This window comes from Sturnus vulgaris, chromosome 30 (genome assembly GCF_052056855.1).
Source record: "Sturnus vulgaris isolate bStuVul1 chromosome 30, bStuVul1.hap1, whole genome shotgun sequence".
NCBI lineage: Eukaryota > Metazoa > Chordata > Aves > Passeriformes > Sturnidae > Sturnus > Sturnus vulgaris.
In genome coordinates this window covers 815,992-835,412 of record NC_142272.1, presented here as the reverse complement: position 1 = coordinate 835,412, position 19,421 = coordinate 815,992, and the positions used below count along the sequence as shown (strand labels likewise).

Sequence of the window (19,421 nt, the reverse complement as noted above, 5' to 3'; positions counted from 1 at the left end):
AAATTGGGAAAAATGGGGAAAAGGGGAGGAAAAAAAATGGGAAAAGTGGGAAAAGGGGAGAGAAAATGGGGAAATAATGGGAAAAATGGGAAAAATAGGGAAAAATTGGGGGAAAATGGGGAAAAAATGGGGAAAGTGGGAAAAAAATTTGGGAAAAATGGGGAAAAAAATGGGAGAGAAAATGGGAAAAATGGGGAAAATTGGGGAAAAAATGGGGGAAAATGGGAGAGAAAATGGGAAAAATGGGGAAAAAGGGCAGGAAAAAATGGGAAAGAGGGGAAAAAATGGGAAAAAATGGGAAAAATGGGAGAGAAAAATGGGAGAGAAAATGGGAAAAATGGGAGAGAAAATGGGAAAATGAAAAAAAGAGGGGAAAAAGGGCAGGAAAAAGGGAAAAATGGGGAAAATGGGAGAGAAAAAGGGAAAAAATGGGAAAAAGGGGAGGGAAAACGGGAAAAATGGGGAAAAAGGGCAGGAAAAAATGGGGGAAAAGGGGAAAAAGAGGAAAAGGGGGAGAAAAAATAGGAAAAATGGGAAATAGGAGAGGAAAAAATGGGGAAAAATGGGAAAAAAGGGAAAAATGGGAGAGGAAATGGGAAAAAAGGGGGGAAAATGGGGGGAAAAGGGAAAAATAAAAAGGGAAAAATAAAAAGGGAAAAATGGGAGGAAAAGGGGGAAAAATAGGGGAAAAAAAGGGAAAAATAAAAAGGGAAAATTGGGGGAAAAACAGGGAAAAATGGGAGAAAAGGAAAAAATAAAAAGGGAAAATTGGGGAAAAAAGGGGAAAATCAAAAGGGAAAATGGGGGAAAAGGGAAAAATGAAAAGGGGAAATTGGGGAAAAAAGGGAAAATGAAAAGGGGAAATTGGGGAAAGGATTTAGAGAAGCTCCGGGCGGGAATTCCAGGGCGGAGTCGCCGCCAGGGGGCGCCCGGAACCGCGGGAAAATCGGGAATGGGGGAGGGGAAAATCCCAGAGAAATCCCAGAAAAATCCCAGAGAAATCCCAGAAATAATCCCAGAAAAATCCCAGAAAATTCCCATAGAATTCCTATAGAAATCCCAGAAATAATCCCAGAGAAATCCCAGAAAATTCCCATAGAAATTCCCAGAAAAAATCCCACAAAATTCCCATAGAAATCCCTGAAAAAAAACCCCACAGAAAATCCCACAAAAATTCCAAGAGAAATTATCAGAAAAAATCCCACAGAAATCCCAGAAAATCCCAGAGAATTCCTTCCCAAAATCCCACAAAATTCCCATAAAAAATTCCCACAGAAATCCCAGAAAATTCCCAGAAAAAAATCCCACAGAATTCCCAGAAAAAAATCCCAGAGAATTCCTTCCCAAAATCCCAGAAAAAAATCCCACAAAAGTCCCAGAAAATTCCCAGAAAAAAATCCCACAGAATTCCCAAAAAATTCCTTCCCAAAATCCCAAAGAACCACAGAATTCCCAGAAAAAAAATCCTACAGAACTCCCAGAGAAATAATAATAAAAAATCCCTGAAAAAATCCCAGAGAATTCCCCCAAATTCCCTAAAATCCCTTTTTCCCCATCACCCCCCCCCCGAATTTTGGGAATTTCAGGAATTTTGGGAATTTTTGGGGTCCCTACCAGCTCTGGATGTCCCCAAAGGCTGTCAGGAATTTCAGGAATTTTGGGGAATTTTTGGTTTTTTGGGAATTTCAGGGTCCCTACCAGCTCTGGATGTCCCCAAAGGCTCTCAGATTTTTGGGGAATTTTGGGAATTTTTGGGAATTTCGGGATTTTTGGGTCCCTACCAGCTCTGGATGTCCCCAAAGGCTGTCAGGAATTTCAGGAATTTTTGGGAATTTCAGGAATTTCAGGAATTTTTGGGTCCCTACCAGCTCTGGATGTCCCCAAAGGCTGTCAGGAATTTCAGGAATTTTTGGGAATTTCAGGAATTTCAGGAATTTTGGGTCCCTACCAGCTCTGGATGTCCCCAAAGGCTGCCCTGGCTCTCCTCAGGGAATTTTCCACCTCGTCCCTGAGCAGGGCCCTGAACCGAGCCAGGGCCACGGAGCAGCGCTGGAGATCCTTCACTGACCTGTCCAGGCTGCAGCCTGGGAAATGAAACACAAAACACACAAAAAACACTGAAATGACACTGAAAAAACATAAAAAATAACACTGAAATCACACAGGCTGCAGCCTGGGAAATGAAACACAAAACACTGAAAAAACATTGATAAAACACACATAAAACACTGAAATGACACAGATAAAACACTGATAAAACACACATAAAACACTGAAATCACACAGGCTGCAGCCTGGGAAATGAAACACAAAACACACAAAAAACACTGAAATGACACTGAAAAAACACTGAAAAAACACTGAAAAAACACTGAAAAAGCACTGAAATTACACTGAAATAACACTGAAATTACACTGAAATAACATAAAAAATAACACTAAAATCACAGTGAAATCACACAGATAAAACACTGATAAAACACTGAAATCACACAGGCTGCAGCCTGGGAAATGAAACATAAAACACTGAAAAAACACAGAAATAACACAGATAAAACACTGAAATGACACAGATGAAACACAGATAAAACACAAATAAAACACAGAAATGACACAGATGAAACACAGAAATCACACTGATAAAACACTGAAATGACACAGAAATAACACAAAAATCCCACAAAAAATAACACAGAAATGTCACAGAAATGACACAGAAATCACACAGAAAAAAGATAAAAAACCCACAAAAAATTCCACAAAAAATAACACAAAAATCCCACAAAAATGGCACCAAAAACCCACAAAAAACCCACAAAAAGTAATACAGAAAATAACACAGAAATGACACAGAAATAAACACAAAAAAACACAAAAACCCCACAAAAATCCCACAAAAATCCCCCACAAATCCCCCACAAATCCCGTGGCAAACCAGCCCCAAACATCCCCTGATCCCCACACGCTTTTTCCCATTTTTCCCCATCTTTTTCCCTTTTTCCCACATTTTTTTCTGATTTTTTTCCATTTTTTTCTGATTTTTTTCTCATTTTTCCTGATTTTTTCCGATTTTTTTCCGCATTTTTTTCTGATTTTTTTCCACATTTTTTCTGTTTTTTTCCATTTTTTTCTGATTTTTTCCCATTTCTTTCTAATTTTTTTCTCATTTTTCCCCATTTTTCCCAGTTTTTTTCCGATTTTTTTCCCCATTTTTTTCTGATTTTTGCACAAATTTTCCCAGATTTTTCCTGCTTTTTTTTCCCCTGAATTTTGCTGATTTTTCTGGATTTTTTTCTCCCAATTTTTCCCATTTTTTTCCTGTTTCCCATCCCAAATTCCCATTTTTTACCCCTAAATTCCCATTTTTCCCTCCCAAATTCCCATTTTTCCCTCCCAAATTCCCATTTTTTCCTCCCAAATTCCCATTTTTTAATCCCAAATTCCCATTTTTTCCTCCCAAATTCCCATTTTTTTACCCCAAATTCCCATTTTTTTACCCCAAATTCCCATTTTTTCCTCCCAAATTCCCATTTTTTTGCCCCAAATTCCCATTTTTTCCCCCCAAATTCCCATTATTTTTTTTTTTTCCTTACCCGTTTTTTTCCCCCCTGGGGATCCGGGGCTGCTCCTGGTGGGGGTTGGGATTTGGGATTTTTTGGGAAAATTTGGAATTCCATTGCCCAGAGCTGCAGGAAAAAAAAAAAACCCAAATTTTTTTTTTAATTCCCAAAAAAATCCCAGATCCCCCCAAAATCCTGCCCCAAATTCCCGAATTTTCCCCCCAAAATTCCCAAATTTTCCCCCAGAATTCCCAAATTTTCCCCAGAATTCCCAAATTTCCTCCCAATATTCCCAAATTTTCCCCAGAATTCCCAGATTTCCTCCCAATATTCCCAAATTTTCTCCCAGATTTCCTCCCAGAATTTCCAGATTTCCCCCAATTCCCAGAACTCCCAAAATTTCCCCCAAAATTCCCAATTTTTCCCACAAATCTGCCCCAGAATTCCCAGATTTTTCCCCAAATTCCCAAATTTCCCCCAAATTTTCCCCGGAATTCCCAAATTTCCCCCTTAAAATCCCAAAATTTTCCCCAGAATTTCTCCCAAATTTCCCCTGAATTCCCAAATTTCCTCCCAGAATTCCCAAATTTTCCCAAATTTCTCTGAAATTTCCCCCAGAATCCCCAAATTTCCCCCCTAAAATCCCAAATTTCGCCCCTAAAATCCCCAAATTCATCCCAAAATTCCCAAATTTTCCCAAATTTCCTCCCAAAAGTCCCAAATTTTCCCAAATTTCCCCCCTAAAATCCTAAATTTCCCCCCTAAAATCCCCAAATTCCTCCAAAATTCCCAAATTTTCCCCAATTTTCCCGAATTTTCCCAATTTTCCCTGGAATTCTCTGCTCACCTGCCCGGGGCTCTCCGGCCTCGCTCAGCGACTCCAGGGACTCTCCGTGGTTGCCATGGAAACCGTTCATCCCCAAATTCCCCAAATTATTCCCCAAATTATTCCCCAAATTTCCCAAATTTTCCAGCTTTTCCCAGGGCTCCGGGCCCGGGGGGGAGGGGCCAGGCTGGGATTGGGGTTTGGGTTTTTTCTTCTTGTTCTGGAGGGAGAAAAAATGGGAAAAAAATTGGGATTTTAATGGGGAAAAATGGGGATTTAATGGGGGAAAATGGGGATTTTAATGGGGGAAAATGGGGATCTTATTAGGGATTTTGGGGGAATTTTTGGGGGGATTTTTGGGAATTTTTTTGGAATTTCTGGGGGGATTTTTGGGAATTGTTTTGGGAATTTGGGGGGGGGAATTTTTGGGAATTTTTTGGGGAATTTTTTGGAGGATTTTTTGGGAATTTTTTTGGGAATTTTTTGGAGGATTTTTTGGGAATTTTTTTTGGGGGGATTTTTGGGAAATTTTGGGGGGAATTATTGGGGGGGATTTGGGGGAATTTTTTGGGGAATTTTTGGGAATTTTGGGGGAATTTTAATGGGGGATTTTTGGGAATTCTTTTGGGAATTTATTTTTTTAGGAATTACTTTTTTTTTTCCCGGTCACCGTCCATTCCTTGAGCACCTCGCTGGCGTTTCCTGGGGAAAAAAATAAAAAATGGGAAAAGTTGGAATGAGGAAGGAGGGGAAAAGGAAAATTCCCAAAATTCCATCCCAAATTCCTGTCAAACCCAAAAATTCCATCCCAAATCTCCTCCAATTCCAAAAATTCCCTTTTCTGACACCTCAAATCCCAAAATTCCACCCCAAAACCCCAAAATTCCCACCCAAAATCCCCAAAATCCCAGCCCAAAATCCCCAAAATTCCCCAAATTTCACCCAAAATCCCCAAAATTCCCAGCCCAAAACCCCAAAAATTCCAGTGTAACCAGTATAACCAGTATAACCAATCTATAACCTGCATAACCAGTATAACCAGTATAACCAGTGTAACCAGTATAACCAGTGTAACCAGTGTAACCAGTATAACCAATCTATAACCTGCATAACCAGTATAACCAGTATAACCAGTGTAAGCAGTCTATTCCCAGTATAACCAGTGTAACCAGTCTAACCAGTATAACCAGCATAACCAGTGTAACCAGTCTATTCCCAGTATAACCAGTATAACCAGTGTAACCAGTATAACCAGCATAACCAGTGTAACCAGTATAAACCAGTGTAACCAGTGTAACCAGTCTATTCCCAGTATAACCAGTATAACCAGTGTAACCAGTATAACCAGTATAACCAGTGTACCCAGACCATTCCCAGTCCATTCCCAGTCCATTCCCAGTCTAACCAGTATTCCCAGTTTGCCCAGTACCCTCCATGAAGGCGGTCACGGCTCTCTCCACGGCGTTGTCAAAGTGCTGCAGCACCAGCACTGCCAGTGTAACCAGTGTAACCAGTGTAACCAGTATAACCAGTGTACCCAGTCCATTCCCAGTCTAACCAGTATTCCCAGTTTGCCCAGTACCCTCCATGAAGGCGGTCACGGCTCTCTCCACGGCGTTGTCAAAGTGCTGCAGCACCAGCACTGCCAGTGTAACCAGTGTAACCAGTATAACCAGTATCCCCAGTGTGCCCAGTCCATTCCCAGTCCATTCCCAGTCCATTCCCAGTATTCCCAGTTTGCCCAGTACCCTCCATGAAGGCGGTCACGGCTCTCTCCACGGCGTTGTCAAAGTGCTGCAGCACCAGCACTGCCAGTGTAACCAGTGTAACCAGTGTGCCCAGTGTAACCAGTGTGCCCAGTGTAACCAGTGTAACCAGTGTAACCAGTGTAACCAGTATAACCAGTATAACCAGTGTAACCAGTGTAACCTCAGTATAACCAGTATAACCAGTGTAACCAGTGTAACCAGTGTAACCAGTATAACCAGTGTGCCCAGTCCATTCCCAGTCCATTCCCAGTCCATTCCCAGTCTAACCAGTATTCCCAGTATGCCCAGTACCCTCCATGAAGGCGGTCACGGCTCTCTCCACGGCGTTGTCAAAGTGCTGCAGCACCAGCACGATCTCGGTGTTGCTGCGGTTCGGAACCACGGCACGAACGGCCTGGACCTGGGAATGGGGGAAAAAAAAAATGGGGAAAAATGAGGGGGAATGGGGAAAAATGGGGGGAAAAATGGGGGGAAAATATGGGGGAAATATGGGGAAAAAAACCGGGATAAACTGGGGAAAATCAGGGGAAATCTATGGGGAAAATCAGGGGAAATCTATGGGGAAAATCAGGGGAAAAACAGGAAAAAAATGGGGAAAATTGAGGGGAATGGGGAAAAATGGGGGGAAAGAGGGGAAAAATGGGGGGAAAATATGGGGGAAATATGGGGGGAAACAGGGGAAAAAACCGGGAAAACCTGGGGAATTCAGGGGGAAAACTGGGGAAAAACAGGGAAAAAAAACAGGAAAAATGGGGAAAATCAGGAGGAAAACAGGGGGAAAACAGGGAAAAAATGGGGAAAGTCTGGGGAAAAACAGGGGAAAAAAACGGGAAAACCTGGGGAAATTCCATGGGGAAAATATGGGGAAATTCAGAGGAAAAACAAGGGAAAAAAACCGGGAAAAACTGGGAAATTCAGGGGAAAACAGGGAAAATCTATGGGGAAAATGTGGGGAAATTAGGGGGAAAACAAGGAAAAAAATCGGGAAAAAATGGGAAATTCAGGGGAAAAACTGGGGAAAAAATGGGGAAATTCAGGGAAATTCAGGGAAAAAACAGGGAAAATTCCATGGGAAAAATATGGGGAAAGCAGGGGGAAAAATGGGGAAAAAATACGGGAAAAAAGGGAAAAACAGGGGAAATAAAGGGGAAATCTATGGGAAAAACTGGGAAATTCAGGGGAAAACCAGGGAAAATTCCATGGGAAAAATGGGAAAAATTCCCTGGGAAAACCAGGGAAAAGGAGAATTTATCCCAAAAAAAAAAAAAAAAAACCCAGAGCAATTCCCCAATTATCCCAAAGAATTCCAGCATTGCATTCCTGGGAAAATGGGAATTGGGAAAAATGGGAATTTTGGGGAAAAATGGGAATTTTGGGGGAAAAATGGGAATTTTGGGGAATTGTGGGATTTGGGAATGTCTGGGAGGAGAAAGGGGAATTGGGGGAAAATGGGGAAAAATCTGGGAAAATTTGGGAATTGTTGGGAAATGCTGGAGAAGTGGGAATTTGGGAATTTTGGGATTGGGAATTTTGGGAATTTTGGGGAATTTTGGGAATTGGGGAATTTTGGGAATTTGGGAATTTTGGGAATTGGGGAATTTTGGAATTTTGGATCTGGGGAATTTGGGAATTTTGGGAATTGGGAATTTTGGGAATGTGGGAATTTTGGGGATTTGGGGATTGAGGAATTTGGGAATTTTGGGGAATTGGGAATGTGGGAATTTGGGCATTGAGAATTTGGGGAATTTGGGATTTGGGAACTTGGGAAAATGGGGAATTTGGGAATTTGGGAGTTGGGGGATTGGGAATTTGGGTAATTGGGAATGTGGGAATTTTGGGAATGTGGGAATTTGGGCATTGGGAATTTTGGAATTTGGAATTTTGGATTTTTGGAATTGGGATTTGGGAATTTGGGGATTTTGGAATTTTTGGAATTGGATTTGGGGATTTTGATATTTTGGGAATTGAGAATTTTGGGATCTTTGGGAATTGGGATTTTGGGGAATTTGTGGATTTCGGAATTTTGGGAATTTGGGGATTTTTGGGACTGGGATTTTGGGGATTTGGGAATGTGGGGATTTGGGGATTTTGGGAATTAGGATTTTGGGAATTTGGGAATTTGGGATTTTGGAATTTTGGGCAATTTGGGATTTTGGGGAATTTGGGAATTTGGGATTTGGGGATTTTTGGAATTGGATTTGGGGATTTTTGGGAATTGGGATTTTGGGAATTTGGGAATGTGGGGATTTGGGGATTTTTGGGAATTGGGATTTGGGGATTTTTGGGGCTCCTGTCACCTTCTCCCTCATGTTCTCGGAGCCGCCCTGAGCCGCACGGCCCCGGAGCGAACATCGAACACAAACCCCGAGGGATCTGGGGAAAAATGGGAAAAAATCCCAAAATTCCTGGGCAATGCTGCACCCCAGGCCTCAAAATCCCACCCCAACCCCAACATTCCAGCCCCAAACCCCCAAAATTCCCACCCCAATCCCAACATTCCAGCCCCAAACCCCCAAAATTCCCACCCCAATCCCAACATTCCAGCCCCAAACCCCAAAATTCCCACCCCAATCCCAACATTCCAGCCCCCAAACCCAAACAATTCCCACCCCAATCCCAACATTCCAGCCCAAAATCCAAAAATTCCCACCCCAAACCCCAACATCCAGCCCAAATCCCCAAAATTCCCACCCCAATCCCAACATTCCAGCCCAAATCCCCCAAAATTCCCACCCCATCCCAAAATTCTCTCTCCAAACCCCCAAAATTCCCACCCCAATCCCAAAATTCTCTCCCCAAATCCCCCAAAATTCCCACCCCAATCCCAAAATTCTCTCTCCAAACCCCCAAAATTCCAGCCCCAATCCCAAAATTCTCTCTCCCAAATCCCCCAAAATTCCCACCCCAATCCCAAAATCCTCATTTTCCCACTTTTTTCCCTCATTTTTCCACTTTTTCCCACTTTCTTCCCAATTTCCCTCATTTTTCCCCATTTTCCCCTTTTTCCCATTTCCCCTCTTTTTTCCCCCCATTTTTCCCCTTTTTCCACTTTCCCCCATTTATCCAAATTTTTTCCCCATTTTCCCACTTTTTTCCCCATTATCCCCCCATTTTCCCTTTTTTTCCCCATTTTTCCCTTTTCCCCCATTTTCCCTCTTTTTTCCCCATTTTTTCCATTTTCCTACTTTTTTCCTACTTTTTTTCCCCATTTCCCCAATTTTTCCCCCATTTTTCCACTTTTTTTCCCCCCATTTTCTCACTTTTCCTTTTTTTCCCCCCTTTTTCCATTTTTCCCTTTTCCCATTTTCCCCATTTATCCCAATTTTTTTCCCCATTTTCCACTTTTTCCTCCATTCCCCCCCATTTTTTCCCTTTTTTCCCCCTTTTCCCTCTTTTTTCCCCCATTTTTTTCCTTTTTCCCATTTTCCCCCATTTTCCCACTTTTTTCCTACTTTTTCCTCAATTTTTTCCCCATTTTCCCCCTTTTCCCCCCATTTTTCCATTTTCCCACTTTCCCCCATTTATCCCAAATTTTCCCCCCATTTTCCCCCATTTATCCCAATTTTTTCCCATTCCTCCAATTTTTCCCCCATTTTTCCACTTTTCCCCATTTTCCCCCTTTTTTCCCCTCATTTTTCCCCATTTTTCCCTTTTTCCCCCATTTCCCCTCATTTTTTCCCCATTTTCCCTCTTTTTTTTCCCCTTTTTTTTTCCCATTTCCCCCCCCATTCCCCTCCCCCAAATCCCGATATTTTATTTTACTTTATTTTATTTTATTTTATTTTATTTTATTTTATTTTATTTTATTTTATTTTATTTTATTTTATTTTTATTTTATTTTTATTTTATTTTTATTTTCAGGGCTAATCCTTCAGGATCCATCTGGCAGAGAAAAACGGGACAATTATCCCCTGAAAATCCCTGGAATTCCCCCTGGGCAAGGGCCTGGAATTGCCTCTCAATAATTAATTAAGGCAAATAAAGACAAATGAGGCCCCTCCCCCCTCTCCAAACACCCTCTGGAATTAACATTCCATGGAAATCCTCTCCTCCACCAAATAAAATAAAATTTAAATAAAATAAAAACCTGGAAAAGGAGAAAAAAAAAAAACTTTAAAAGCTTCCCTTGAATTTTTTTTTTTTGGAGGGGGTTTTAAAAAAAATGAGATTTTAGGATGAGGTTTTTTATTTATTTTATTTTTTTTTAATGGGGAATTCTGACCCCAAAATGTGGATTTATTTTATTTTTAATTTTTTTTTGCAAGAAAAATGGGTGGATTGAGGAGGGATTGATCCAAAAAAAATAAAAAAAATTGGGATTGAAGGGAGAAATTCCCATTTTTCTAAAATCCCCAAATGTGGGGTTTTCATTTCATTTTCTCTCCATTTTCAAATGTTTCTCCTCATTTTCCCATTTTTCCTTCTTTTTCCCCAATTTTCTCTTTTTTTTCCCCCCCTCATTTCCCCCCTTTTTTCTCATTTTTCCCTCATTTTTTTTCCCCAATTTTTCCCAATTTAATTTTCCCCTCAATTTTTCCCATTTTTTCCTCTCATTTTTCTCATTTTTCCCCCCCAATTTTCCCTTTTTTCCCCACTTTTCCCCCCTCATTTGTTCCCCCATTTTTACTCTTTTTTCCCATTTTCCCCTCTCATTTTCCTCCTCATTTTTCCCCAATTTTCTCCCTCCAATTTTCCCATTTTTCCCCCAATTTTCCCTTTTTTTCTCTCATTTTTCCTCTCATTTTTCCCATCTTTTCCCTCATTTTCCCCTCCAATTTTCCCATTTTTTTCCCCAATTTTCCCATTTTTCCTCTCATTTTTCCCATCTTTTCCCTCATTTTATCCCCATTTTTTCCCTTATTTTCCCCCCAATTTCCCAATTTTTCCCATTTTTTCCCAATTTTTCCTCATTTTCCCTTTTCCCCAATTTTCCCTCAATTTTTCCCCATTTTTCCCTCATTTTTCCCATTTTTCCCTCATTTTTCACCATTTTTCCATCATTTTTCCCAATTTTCACTCATTTTTCCATCTTTTCCTCATTTTATTCCCATTTTTTTCCCTTATTTTTCCCCCCCAATTTTCCCATTTTTATCCCAATTTTTCCTCTCATTTTTTCCCATTTTTTCCCTCATTTTTTCCCATTTTTTCCCACCCCTGCAATTCCCAATCCAAAATCCCTGGATTTGGTTTTTTTTTTTTTTTTTGTTGTTTTTTTTTTTTTAATCAAATCCAAAATTTTGGATTTTTTTTGGAGCTCCTACCTTTGGGCTGCTGCTTCTTGGACATTTTTGGGTGGAATTGCAGAAATTTTGGGAGCAGAAATTTGGGAATTTTGGAATTTTTTTTTTCTTTTTGGGAATGTCCAAAGGAGGAGGAGATTTCCTGGAAGGAAAAAAAAAAAAATTAAATTAAATTAAAATTAAATTGAAAATTAAAATTAATTTTAAAAAGAAAATTAAAAATTGAAATAAAATTAAAATGTTGGAGTGGGAAAAAGAGGAAAAACAACCAAAAAAATGGGAATGAAATAAAGGAATAATAAAAAAAAAAAACTTCTGGAATGAAAAGATAAAAAAAAATGGAATTAAAAAAAAATCCTCTGGAATTAAAGGAATTAAAACTCTGGAATGAAATGATTAAAAAAATCCTGGAATTAAAAAAAAAAAAAAAAAAGGAATTTTTAAAAACTTTTAAATCCCAAATTTATCCCAAATCAATCCCACATTTACCCCAAGTAAATCCCAAATTATTCCCCCCCAAAAAATCCCAAATCAATCCCAAATTTCCCTCAAATAAATCCCAAATTCACCCCAAATTTATCCCAAATAAATCCCAAATTTACCTCAAATAAATCCCAAATTTATCCCAAATAAATCCACATTTTTCCCCATTTTATCTCTATTTTTCCCCATTTTTTCCCCATTTTATTCCCATTTTTTCCCCATTTTATTCCCATTTATTCCCCATTTTATTCCAAATTTTTCCCCCATTTTTTCTCCATTTATTCTCCATTTTCCCCCCCATTTTATTCCCATTTTCTTCCCTATTTTTTCCCCAATTTTTCCTCATTTTATTCCCATTTCCCCCCCCATTTTATTCCCATTTTTCCCCATTTATTCTCAATTTTATTCCCATTTTTCCCCATTTTCCTCCCATTTTTTTCCCTATTTTTTCCCCATTTTCCCCCATTTTATTCCCATTTTTTCTCCAATTTATTCCCATTTCCCCCCATTTTATTCCAAATTTTTCCCAATTAATCCCCAATTTTTCCCCATTTATTCCCATTTTTTTCCCCATTTCCCCCCCCATTTTATCCCCATTTTATTCCCATTTTTTCCCCATTTTATTCCAAATTTTCCCCCATTTTTTCTCCATTTTATCCCCATTTTATTCCCATTTTTTCCCCATTTTATTCCAATTTTTCCCGCCATTTTATTCCCATTTTTTTCCCCATTTTTTCTCCATTTTATTCCCATTTCTCCCCATTTTATTCCAAATTTTCCCCCATTTTTTCTCCATTTTATTCCCATTTTTTCCCCATTTCCCCCCCATTTTATTCCAATTTTTCCCCATTTTATTCCCATTTTTTCTCCATTTTATTCTCATTTTTCCCACCATTTTTTCTCCATTTTATTCCCATTTTATTCCCATTTTCCCCCATTCCAGAGGGGAAATTCCCTTTTCAATTCAAACAAAGAGGGGACAAAAAGGAGAATAAAAAAATTCCCTTTTTTTATAGAAAACTCCAAAATCCCCCCAAATTCTGGCATTTGGGAGGCAGAAAAAAAACCCAGCATTAATTACCAGAAATCCAGAATTAATTAGGATTAATTAGGATTAATTAGGATTAATTAGGATTAATTAATGAAGGAATTTCCTGCTGGGATGAGGCTGAGAAAGGAGCAGAGAAAAAAAAAATTAAATAATTTTTTTTTTTTTTAATGGATAATTCTGGGATATTCCCCCCCCAAAAAATTTTGGGAGGCTGGAAAAAAATCAGAATAATTAAGAGAAAATTTGGGTTAATTGGGGTTTGTTAATTAGGGAATTGTTCAGGGAAAATAAAGAAAGAAATAGAAGGAAAATAAATTAAAATTAAAAAAAAAAAATCACAAAATTAATCGATATTAAAAAAAAAATCGATGGAATATTCCTAAAAATAAATTAATATTTCTAAATAAATTAATATCTCAAAATTAAATTAATATTTCTAAATAAATTAATATTCCTAAATAAATTAATATTCTAAATAAATTAATATTCAAAATATAAATTAATATTCTAAAATAAATTAATATAAAAAAATAAATTAATATCCCAAAAAGCCTCTGGAATGTCCCCAAAAAATCCCTGAAATATTTATTAAAATTAAATTAATAGCTCAAAATTAAATTAATAGCTCAAAATTAAATTAATATTTTTAAAATCCCTGGGAATATCCTGGAAAAAAAACCTGGAATATCCAAAAAATTAAATTAATATCCTGAAAATCCTCTGGAATATTTATCCCAAAAAAAATCCCTGGAATATCCCTAAAAAAATAAATATTTATTCCTCAAAAAATCCTGAAATATTTCCTAAAAAAAATTAAAAATATAAATAAAAAGTGGGGGAAAAAATGGAAAAAATGGGAATAAAAAGTGGAAAAAAAAGGAATAAAAAATGGATAAAAATGGGAATTAAAAGTGGGAAAAAAATGGGAATAAAAAGTAAAAATGGGGAAAATGGGAGTAAAATAAAAAGTGGATAAAAATGAGAATAAAAAGTGAAAAAAAGAGAATAAAAAGTGGATAAAAATGGGAATTAAAAGTGGATAAAAATAGGAATAAAAATTAAAAAATGGATAAAAACGAGAATAAAAATGGATAAAAAATGGGAATAAAAATCAACAGTGGGAAAAATGGGAATAAAAAGTGGAAAAAATGGAAATAAAAAATAAAAATGGGGAAAAAATGAGAATAAAAAGTGGAAAAAATGGGAATAAAATAATGGATAAAAATGGGAATTAAAAGTGGATAAAAATGAGACTAAACAGTGGATAAAATGGGAATAAAAATGGATAAAAATAGGAATTAAAAGTGGATAAAAATAGGAATAAAAATTAAAAGTGGATTAAAATGAGAATAAAAAGTGGATAAAATAGGAATAAAAAAATAAAAAGTGAATAAAAATGGGAAAAAAAAAATAAAAAGTGGATCAAAATGTGAATAAAAAGTGGATAAAATGGGAATAAAAATGGATAAAAATGGGAATAAAAAAGTGGATAAAAATAGGAATAAAATTAAAAGTGGATAAAAATGGGAATAAAAAAATAAAAAGTGGCTAAAAATGGGAATAAAGGAGAGCTGGGAGGGAAGAAAAGGGAATTGTTTAATTGGAGCTGATGAATAATGGATGGAATTCACCTGGAAAGGTCAAAAATTCCCTGGGAATTCCAGGCTGGAAAAAAAGGGGGAGGGGCAGAAAATTCCCCCCAAAAAATCAAATTTTGGGAGGGGCAGAAAATTCCCCCCAAAAAATCAAATTTTACTCCAGGGGAGGGGGGGAGGGGGAGCCCAAATTTGGTGGGAAAAGCAAAAAAAATTTCACCTGGAGGGGCTCCAGGAATTTGGGGAAAAAAGGGAAAATATTAAAAAAAAAAATTTAAATTACAGGGAAAGTGTGGGGGGGAAAAAAATGGGGAATAATGGCAAAAAAAATCCTAAATTCCAAAGATGTGATCTTAAAATTCAGGAAAGAATCCCCAAAAATCCCCAAAATTCCAAAGATCTGATCCTAAAAACCAAAAAAAATCATCCCAAAAATCCCCAAAGATCTGATCCTAAAAATCAGGGGAAATATCCCAAAAAATCCCCTAAAAAATCCTCTCCTAAAAACAGGGAAAGAATCCCAAAAATCCCCCAAATTTCTCTTTTTCCCAATGGATAAAATCCAAATTTTTTTTTTCCAATTTTCCACTGGAATCTCCCCCAGGAAGGAGCCACAGGTGGAAAAGCTTTTCCAGAGGGGGAATTATTATTATTATTATTATTATTAATAATTATTAATTAATAATTCATTAATTGTTGGCGGTTTAGGGGGATTTCACCTCATTAATTATCAGAAATAACGAATTAAGGAAGGGAAAAATCCATTCGTGATGATTTTGGATCATCCCACGGAATTTCTTCTCCTTTTCCACCCAAAATTCCTGCTCAACTCCCCCCCCCCCCCCCAAAATTTCCACAAGATTCCCCCAAAACCCCTCAGACCCCACAAAAAAAAAAATCCAGAGACCCCAAAAACCCTCAAAGACCCCAAAAAACCCCACAAAGACCCCAAAAAAAACCCTCAGAGAATCCAAAATACCCCTCAGAGACCCCAAAATTCCCTCAGATCCCACAAAAAAACCCCTCAGAGATCCCACAAAAAACTCCCCGTGACCCCAAAACCCCACAGACACCAAAAACTCTTCAGACTCGCCCAAAAAGACCCCAAAAGCTCCTCAAAGTCCCCCAAAAAATCCCTCAGAGATTCACAAAACCCCAAAAAATCCCTCAAACTCCACAAAAAACCCTCAAAATCCATAAAAACCCCACAGAGACCCCAAAAAAAATCCTCAGAGACCCCAAAATTCCCTCAAACCCCACAAAAAGAGCCCAAAAAACCCCAAGGAGATCCCAAAAATTCCTCAGACTCCCTCAAAAAAACCCCTCAGAGACCCCAAAAAATGTTCGGAGACCCCAAAACCCCTCAGAGCCCACAAAAAACCCCACAAAGACCCCAAAAACTCCTCAGACTCCCCCCCAAAAAATCCCTCAGAGATCCCAAAATCCCTCAGACCCCACAAAAAGAGCCCAAAACCCCCACAGAGACCCCAAAAGCCCCTCAGAGCCCCCCTAAACCCCTCAAAAAGTCCTCGAATGCTCCCAAATCCCCTCTGATCCCCCCCATTAAACCCCTCGAACACCTCAAAAGACCCCTGAGACCCCCCCAAATCCCCTCACAAAACTCCTCAGACACCCCTAAATCCCCTCACAAAACTCCTCAGACACCCCTAAATCCCCTCAGACCCCCTAAATCCCCTCACAAAACTCCTCAGACACCCCCAAAATCCCCTTAGCCCCCCAAAATCCCCTCACAAAACTCCTCAGACACCCCAGAATCCCCTCACAAAACCCCTCAGACACCCCCAAAATCCCCTCAGCCCCCCAAAATCCCCTCACAAAACCCCTCAGACACCCCTAAATCCCCTCAGCCCCACAAAATCCACTCAGACCCCCAAAATCCCTCACAAAACTCCTCAGACACCCCTAAATCCCCTCAGCCCCCCCAAAATCCCCTCACAAAACCCCTCAGACCCCCTCAAATCCCCTCAGCCCCCCAAAATCCCCTCACAAAACTTCTCAGCCCCTCCAAATCCCCTCACAAAACTCCTCAGTTTTTGGGGGGCCAAACGGTCACCAGCTCCCCCCAAATTCCCTCAGCTCGCCAAATCCCCTCACAAAAATCCTCAGACCCCCCTAAATCCCCTCAGAACCCCCTAAATCCCCTCACAAACCTCCTCAGACCCCCCTAAATCCCCTCAGACCCCGTAAATCTCCTCACAAAACTCCTCAGACCCCCCTAAATCCCCTCAGAACCCCCAAATCCCCTCACAAAACGCCTTAGCCCCCCCAAATCCCCTCACAAAACTCCTCAGACCCCCCCTAAATCCCCTCAGACCCCCCAAATCCCCTCAGCCCCCCAAAATCCCCTCACAAATCCCCTCAGCCCCCCAAAATCCCCTCACAAAACTCCTCAGACCCCCTCAAATCCCCTCAGACCCCCCCAAACCCCCCCAAGGCCCCTCAGGCCTCTCAGCCCCCCCCATCCCCTCACGAGACCCCGCCGTTCTCCCCCACCCCCATCCCCTCCGCCCTCCCGGCCTCGCTCCCTTCGCTGCCCCCCGACCCTCCCGGGGCTCCCGGGGGTCCCGCACTCACTGAGGGCTCCGGGGGGTCCCGAGGGTCCCGGGGGGTCTCTGGTCCCCCCCCCCGCCTCACCCGAGACGCTCCGGGCGGGGGCCGCGGCCCGGTAGAGCCCTCACAGAGCGCCAGCCAATCGGAACGCGAATTTCAGCTTCTAGCCAATCAGAGCTCGGCACCCTCAGCGTCTTCACCAATCAGAGCGCGGGAAAGCCCCGTTTGTCCCGCCCCTCCTCCCGCCGCCATTCAGAGAGAGGAGGGATGGGGGCGCGAGGGAGCTGCCAGCCAATGGTAGAGCGGCTCGGCAGCCAAGCCACGCCCACTTATCGCAGAGAACCAATCATATATCGGTATTCGTCAACCACGCCTTTTATGGGTGGAGCGGCGGGTGCCGAACGTGGACGGAAACTGCCGAGAGCGGCGGAAACGCCCGAGCGCGCTCCGGGAACGGCCGAAGGCACGCGCGGCGCTGAGATCCGGAGGTCGAGGGTTCGAGTTCCCCCAGTCCCACTTTGCCCCCCCCCTCATTTTTGGGGTGCCCCCCATTTTTTGGGGTCCCCCCCTCCTTCTCTCGGTGTTTTCCTGGACCCAGAGGCCAATTAAGGCTTATCTATAATTAACGAGCCCGGAGCCGCCCCGGGGGGTTCCCGGGGGGGTCTTTGGGCTGGGTTTTGTGGGGGGAACTTTGGGGTCCCCCAGGATTTTGGGGGTGAAGCCACCAATGGGAACCCCCCACGCTGCTGGAGGGGCCCCCTGGATTTTGGGGTTCGTCCCCCTCAATTTGGGACCTCGCCCCCCCCATTTCTTGGATCAAATTCCCCATTTTTTAGGATCAAAATTCCCCATTTTTGGGGTCCAATGACCCCAGTTTTGGGATCCAACCCCCCCCATTTTTGGGGTGCAATCCCCCCATTTTTTGAGGTTCCCCCCCCCATTCCAAAGTCTCGGCCTGCCCGTGGATGGATGTGCCCCCCAAAAAATGGGCCGGGAGCCCCCCAGATCCTCAGAGACCCCCAAAACGATTCAGGAGCCCCCCAGAATGAGTCAGGACCCCCCCGAAATGAGTCAGAACCCCCCTAAAATGAGTCAGGACCCCCCAAAATGATTCAGGAGCCCCCCAGAATGAGTCAGGACCCCCCAGAATGATTCAGTACCCCCCAAAATGATTCAGGACCCCTCCAAAAATGATTCAGGACCCCCCCCAGATCCTCAAAGCCCCCCCAAAAATGAGTCAGGATCCCCAGAATGAGTCACGACCTCCCTCAAATGGGTCAGAACCCCCCCAAAAATGAGTCAGGACCCCCCTCAAATGGGTCAGGACCCCCCAAAATGGCTCAGTAGCCCCTAAAAATGGGTCAGGACCCCCCCCAAAAATGTGTCAGGACCCTCCAAAATTATTCAGGACCCCCCCCCCAAAATGATTCAGAGCCCCCCCAGACCCTCGGAGCCCCCCCCAGACCCTCGGAGCCCCCCCAGACCTTCGGAGCCCCCCCAGTCCGTGCCCGCCGTGGATGTCGGTGCCCCCCCTCCCCCTCCCCTCCCCTCCCCTCCCCCTCCGCCCCTCCCCCAGCCGTGTCTGGCAGCCCCTCCCCCGGGACCCCCGGCACGCTCCGCTGCCCCCGGCCCGGCACGGCGGGGGGGCCTGGGGGGGGCACGGGGGACACCCGGACACGGCCCGGCACGGGGGGGGGGCTCCGAGCATCGGGGGGGGTCCTGAATCATTCTGGGGGGGCTCCGAGCATCGGGGGGGGGTCCTGACCCATTCTGGGGGGCTCCGAGCATCGGGGGGGGGCTCTGACCCATTCTGGGGGGGCTCTGACCCATTGGGGGGGGGTCCTGACCTATTCTGGGGGGGTCCTGACCCATTCTGGGGGGGCTCCGAGCATCGGGGGGGGAGCCCTGACCCATTCTGGGGGGGCTCCGAGCATCGGGGGGGGGCCCTGAGCCATTCTGGGGGGGCCCTGACCCATTCTGGGGGGGCTCTGACCCATTCTGGGGGGGCCCTGACCCATTCTGGGGGGGCTCCGAGGGTCTGTGGGGGGGAGCTGACTCATTTTTGGGGGGGGTCCTGATCCATTCTGGAGGGGCTCTGAGGGTCTGGGGGGTCTCTGACCCATTTAAGGGGGGTCCTGACTAATTTTGGGGGGGCTCTGAGGATCTGGGGGGGTTCCTGACCCATTTGAGGGGGGTCCTGACTCATTTTGGGGGGGCTCTGAGGATCTGGGGGGGGTTCCTGACCCATTTGAGGGGGGTCCTGACCCATTTGAGGGGGGTCCGGCCCCTTTTGGGGGGGGGGTCCATCCATCTCCCGACCCCCATC

The 19,421-nt window shown here is 42.5% G+C and overlaps 1 protein-coding gene across 1 annotated transcript in view; it reads right to left on the bottom strand.

The window, feature by feature from the left end:
• Nucleotides 1-17,230, bottom strand: part of SPATS2 (spermatogenesis associated serine rich 2) — a 24,091-nt gene extending 6,861 nt beyond the window's left edge. The window contains 9 exon segments of the mRNA XM_088180792.1: nucleotides 1,949-2,084; nucleotides 3,594-3,686; nucleotides 4,408-4,606; nucleotides 5,039-5,088; nucleotides 6,447-6,555; nucleotides 8,453-8,487; nucleotides 8,490-8,528; nucleotides 11,417-11,537; nucleotides 17,120-17,230. Of these exon segments, the coding sequence (XP_088036918.1) occupies nucleotides 1,949-2,084; nucleotides 3,594-3,686; nucleotides 4,408-4,606; nucleotides 5,039-5,088; nucleotides 6,447-6,555; nucleotides 8,453-8,487; nucleotides 8,490-8,528; nucleotides 11,417-11,441 (686 nt within the window). The 5' untranslated portion in view covers nucleotides 11,442-11,537; nucleotides 17,120-17,230.
• Between the last annotated feature and the right edge of the window lie 2,191 nt (nucleotides 17,231-19,421).